We start from the raw sequence: 6,052 nt of genomic DNA, 5'->3' as shown, positions 1-6,052 counted from the left end.
GTGTGAAGCGGGGCAGGGAGAAGAACCTGGATTGCTGTGAGTGGGAAGCAGAGCAGAGATAGGAACCCAGAAGAGCCCTGGGGCAAGGACTGGGGCTCTCTTTGCTGGCTCGGTCAGCCATCTTAGGACACAGATTTTCCTTATCATTTTCACCTTTATAGTTGATCTACTGTTATAGTTAAGAAAATTTTTAAAAGATTGATTTATTTATTTGTCAGAGAGAGAGGCAGAGAGGCAGGCAGAGGGAGATGCAGGCTCCCCACTGAACAAGGAGCCTGACAAGTGACTCGATCCCAGGACCCTGGGATCATGACTTAAGCCCAAGGCAGACGCTTAACCAACTGAGCCCCCAGGCATCCCAATAATTTTTTATATTAAACTTTCCCTGTTCAAATTACTAAATGGTTTCTCTCCTGATTGGACCCTCACTGATACATTATCCCTTCTTTCTGGAATGTGCTTCTCCCCCTCTCACTGGCTAACCCCTAATCATTCTTTAAGTTTTAGCTTTGATATTGCTTCTTCCTGTGCATCATTCCCTGACTCACTGCCCTCACCTTTACACGATTCCATAGGCCCTTTAGTGCTCACCCTAAGTGTGGCACTAAATATAAAACTCGCTTCACTTCGTGAACACTGGAATGTCATGTTTGTTATTTCCTCACTGACTCTCACAATGCCAGAATAAAGAAAGTTTTCAGTACATGTTTCTGTTTCAACTTTATGGTCCCCTTGATATGGTTCTCCCAGGTCAGGGATCTCCAGTAGACACTGGCAGATCATCCTCAACACACTTGAGCCCTCATATTCTTTTTTTTTTAATCATGGTTTAATTACAATATAGTTTTAGTTTTCCTCAGTAGATCCAGTGAAATGCAAATGAAGACAGGTCCAAAAAAATGAATGAACCAGTTATGGAAAAGTGTTTGATGAATTTCTTGGTAACTCTTAAAAGGAGAAAACAATTGTGACAGCCCTGAACTGGAATTGGAAAACCTGAGCTAAGGGATTTGTTAAAGCATTCATATCTCAGTTGTTTTTCATCATAAAACATATTACTCTAACACATTATTAATTCCATTACTATAACTGTCAAATGAATATGCAGCAAAACTGAACCGAGGCATATTTGAGCTTTAGATGGGGCTGGGAGTTCTAATCAAGAACTTTCTAGAGGATGTTTGTTCTAGATCTGAAATTAGTTTCCGCAGAAGTCTGGGAATCAGAAATCTTAGGTTTCAGTTGATTGTGAGAAACTCTTTGGGGGTTCCACATAGCATCTGACCAAGGAACACAGAAGCTCAGAATTGACCTACCATATACTCTTTGAGTATTTTCTATGGAAAAACACTAGAGTCAACCAAATTCTACAACTTACCTGGACTTCTGGTGTGTGGTTCCTATCTCCTTACAGCCTGCTAATGTCTTTGACTCTCATTCCAGGTTGCATTAGGAAATGTCAGAGTCTTATGTTCAAATGTCACTACAGAGAGCCTTTACTGGTCTCATAAGTCACCCTGGGGAATTCTGAGGAGACAAGTAAGAGACAAAAGATAATTTTCTAGCTGGAACCTGTAGGAGACAATTGCTTGTTGATCATAGTTGAAACCATTCGCACACACCAAAACGATTTTGTCTAGCTAAGCTGGATAGGCCTGAGAAATTTTTTTTTGTTGTTTTTGTTTCTTTGTTTTTGTTCATTGCTCTTTCACCAATGAAGACACCCATCCTGGAACTAGTCACCTCCTCAGCAGGGACCTTAGTGCTCTCTAGAGCTCTGTAGGTCATTCCAGCAGCAATTTTGGCTGAAGATGCAGACCCTTGGTTTCTGAGTTGCTAGTTCCAAGCAACTTATTGTCAAACATTCAACCTACAGACATAAAATGGCATTAAATGGCTTCTGAAGAATAAGTACCTTACTTTATATCTATGTATTTGCCTTGCCATAAAAATAGACACCAAACTTTCAAATTTTGCGGTGCATCTTGTACAACAGTGGTTTCTGTCAGTTTTTATTTTGGTTAATTCTTTTTTTTTTAAAGTAAGCTCCATGCCCAATGTGAGGCTTAAACTCATAACCCCAAGATCAAGAGTTGCATGCTCTACCAACTGAGTCAGCCAAGGGCTCTTACTTTGGTTAATTCTTAAAATCATTAACAAATGTAATAGGAATCTGGTGAGTTTTGGGTTAGCTGGTGTTGTATTAGCTGTTGTCATGGGTCTGCTCCTGTTCCTTTCTGTCTGCTTCACCCACAATATCAGGTATAGTCCAGTTGTAATTACTGGATCAAGTGCCACATTAAAAGGAGTTTCTATAGACACTCAGTATACAGCCTATATGTATATATAAGCCACACAGCCCACCTTGTTTGCATTTTACTTGTTTTTTTTTTTTTCGACTGCATCATACCATTCTTCAATATTAGATCTTTCTGGTGAAATCTTTACCATCCACTTTGTGCCTTCTCTAAGTACCTGCCAGAAACTGCCAACTTCTTCTTTTTTTTTAAAATTTAATTTTATTATGTTATGTTAATCGCCATACTTTACATCATTAGTTTTTGATGTAGTGTTCCATGATTCATTGTTTGCATATCACACCCAGTGCTCCATGCAGAACGTGCCCTCTTTAATACCCATCACCAGGCTAACCCATCTCCCCACCCCTTCCCCTCTAGAACCCTCAGTTTGTTTCTCAGAGTCCATAGTCTCTCATGGTTCATCTCCCCCTCCGATTTCCCCCCCTTCATTTTCCCCTTCCTACTATCTTCTTCTTTTTTTCTTAACATATAATGTATTATTTGTTTCAGAGGTACAGATCTGTGATTCATCAGTCTTACACAATTCACAGCGCTCACCATAGCACGTACCCTCCCCAGTGTATATCACCCAGCCACCCCATCCCTCCCACCCCCCACCATTCCAGCAACCCTTAGTTTGTTTCCTGAGATTAAGAATTCCTCATATCAGGGAGATCATATGATACATGTCTTTCTCTGATTGACTTATTTTGCTTAGCAAAATACCCTCTAGTTCCATCCATGTCATTGCAAATGGCAAGATTTTGCTCCTTTTGAAGGCTGCAAAATATTCCATTGTATATATCTACACATCTTCTTTATCCATTCATCTGTTGATGGACATCTTGATTTTTTCCATAGTTTGGCTATTGTGGACATTGCTGCTATAAATATTGGGGTGCATGTACCCCTTTGGATCCCTATATTTGTATCCTTGGGGTAAATACCCAGTAGTGCAATTGCTGGGTTGTATGGTAGCTCTATTTTCAACTTTTTGAGGAACCTCCATACTGTTTTCCAGAGTAGAAATTGCCAACTTCTGTTAACAAAACTGAAGCTTAAAAAGTTCTTCACTCTGTTGCCAAATAAATACGCAGATATCAAAACAATAACCATTTACAAATTATAATGGAACAATATACCATAACAGTAGAAAAATGAAAAAGCCCAGATATAAATATATCAAGAAGTATGCAAAAAAAAAGAAGTATGCAGGATTTCTATAAGGAAAAAGACTACCAGAAGCTTATGAAAGACATAACATGTATCTAGATACACTGAAATTGAGAGACATAACTTAAATGGAAAGACATAACATGTATCTAGTAACAACTATTCAAGTTTGATTCTGTTAAAATTAATTCTTTTACTGTAATTACAAATTCTCACTGTGAATTCTTTTTAATTTAGCATAGTGATTAAAAATTCATCTCAAGGGCACCTGGGTGGCTCAGTTGGTTAAGCGACTGCCTTCGGCTCAGGTCATGATCCTGGAGTCCCGGAATCGAGTCCCGCATCGGGCTCCCTGCTCGGCAGGGAGTCTGCTTCTCCCTCTGACCCTCCTCCTCTCATGCTCTCTGTCTCTCATTCTCTCTGTCTCAAATAAATAAATAAAATCTTTAAAAAAAAATTCATCTCAAATAATGTAGAGGTAAATATTGCCAAGAGAATACTGAAAGAGGAGATTAAGAAGGGGAACTACGGACCTGTAATGGATATTAAAACATATTTTATAAAGAAGTTAAAATAGTAGAGTACGGATACAAGAAGACTACTAGTCAATTGAACAGAACGTAAAACCCAAAAACAGAAAAAAACATACCTGAGAATTTAAGTAATGATGAAGTGGCATTTTAAACTAGGTGAGAAAAGATGGATTAGTTATGAAAAGCAAATAACTATTTTTAAAAAAGTTCTTAAATGTTGGGGTATCTGTGTGGCTCAGTGGATTAAGCGTCCGATCTTAATTTCAGTTCAGGTTATTATGTCAGGGTCCTGAGATCAATCCCCACCGCTCCGGGTGGAGTCTGCTTCAGGGTCTCCCCTCTCCCTCTCCCGCTGTCCCTCCCCCCCCTTCTGTCTCTCTCAAAACAAAACAAAACAAAAAACAAAACAAAACAAAACCTTAAATGTTGCACCATGCTCCAAAATAACTCTTGGCTTGCTTAAAGATTTAATTGGGAAATAAGAGCAAAAAAAAAAAAAAAAAAGAAAAAGAAAAAAAAAGTAAAGAAAATGTAAATGTAAGGCTGGGACAAATGGGAGGATTAAGAGACATGCAGAAATGCGTTTTCATTTCATCTGGAGAACGTGCAGTTTTCCTCTCGTAAGTTTGCACTTGATGATACACGTTGCTGAAGTCTCTGACCACGAAAACAGATTTTCTTTCTTTCTTTCTTTTTTACGATTTTAATTATTAGAGAGAGAGAGAGAACAAGCAGGAGGAGCATCAGGCAGAGGCAGAGGGAGAAGCAGGCTTCCTGCTGAGCGGGGAGCCCAACCTGGGGCTCGATTCCAGGACCCCGGGATCATGCCCTGGGGAAGGCAGAAGCCCAACCACCTGAGCCACCCCGGAGCCCCTGAAAACGACTTTCTATTGCTGCATCTGCTCAATTGCATGGAGACCGGCTGGGGCCCAGAGGGATATGGAAGAGGAATAAACTGAGGGAGAGCTTTTTTCAGGCAAGTTTTCTGGGGGATGAGGCATTCAGCATCCTGAAGTTTCATGCACTCTAGCCCCAGTAGTATAGGAAGAGTGCTTTTCCACACCGGCGAGTCTAACTTCTGCAGATGTTCAGAAACGCTCAGCCAACTCCTGCCAGGGTTTGAAGGGGAACCCAGCCCGGCTCACAAGCGATCGCTGAGATTTGAGAGACTTGGACCTCGCACATGCGCTTTGGGCATCCTTGGCCGCCCGCCCTTTGTGCGCAGGCCCAGCGACGACGGTTTGTGAGGTGCGCAAGCGCATTTGTGTTCGGCATCGTTGCTTGGTTACGTCATTCTGCGCTCAAAGATGCCAAACCGCCGAGTTTCACTACTGTGATGTAGTGGCGAGGCGGTTTGGCTTATCTCTAGCGCTAGTGATGATGGGCTCTAGAAGCGGTGAAAAGCCGAGGGGAAGGGGAAGTGTTTGTGAAGCCTCCAGGCTTTGCGATGAAGAAGTTTTTTAGCTTCCCTAGTAAGAAGGGCGGGTCGTCCTTTCGCGTTACCAGCTCGCGGAGGGACGGCCCGGGCATCCTGCGTGAGAAGAGAATTGGAACCAACAGCTTCGGGTCAGGGTACAACATCCGAAACAAAGATCTCAGAAAGATCCACAAAGTTGCCAGCATGGGCAACGTAAGGAAGCTGCAGGAGATTCTATTTTTCGGGAAACAGGGCGTGGACGAAAGAGACAAGATGAACAGGTAATAGGGACTTGGAGGCCGGCTGCCGGAGACGGCGGGGAGGAGGTGGGGCGGACCCGGAGAAGCGCGCACCTTCCCGGGCTCCGCCTGTGGACCGGAGCCCTCCTGTCACCGAGGGCGCTTTGCGGTCTTCCCTCCCGAGGCCCCCAGCAGGGGTCTAGCGCCCAGGCCGGCTGTCTGAGCATGAAAACGAAAGCTTCAGCTGCCTTTGGACCCACTCATAATTCCCCGTGTAGACCACTTTACAGACAGGTGGTTTTTTTTTTTTTTTAAAGATTTTATTTATTTATTTGACAGAGAGAGACAGCTAGAGAGGGAACACACACGGGGGGGGGGGGGGGGGGGGGG

The 6,052-nt window shown here is 42.6% G+C and overlaps 1 protein-coding gene across 1 annotated transcript in view; it reads left to right on the top strand.

Moving 5' to 3' along the window:
- Nucleotides 1-5,453: 5,453 nt before the first annotated feature.
- LOC123324861 (putative ankyrin repeat domain-containing protein 19) overlaps nucleotides 5,454-6,052 on the top strand; it is a 27,498-nt gene continuing 26,899 nt past the window's right edge. Inside the window, exon 1 of the mRNA XM_044915232.1 lies at nucleotides 5,454-5,704. Within this exon, the coding sequence (XP_044771167.1) occupies nucleotides 5,454-5,704 (251 nt within the window). The remainder of the gene's footprint in view (nucleotides 5,705-6,052) is intronic.

This window comes from Neomonachus schauinslandi, chromosome 5 (assembly GCF_002201575.2).
Source record: "Neomonachus schauinslandi chromosome 5, ASM220157v2, whole genome shotgun sequence".
NCBI classification, from domain to species: Eukaryota; Metazoa; Chordata; class Mammalia; order Carnivora; family Phocidae; genus Neomonachus; species Neomonachus schauinslandi.
The sequence above is the reverse complement of the archived record's forward strand: the minus strand, read 5'-3'. Positions and strand labels throughout refer to the sequence as shown.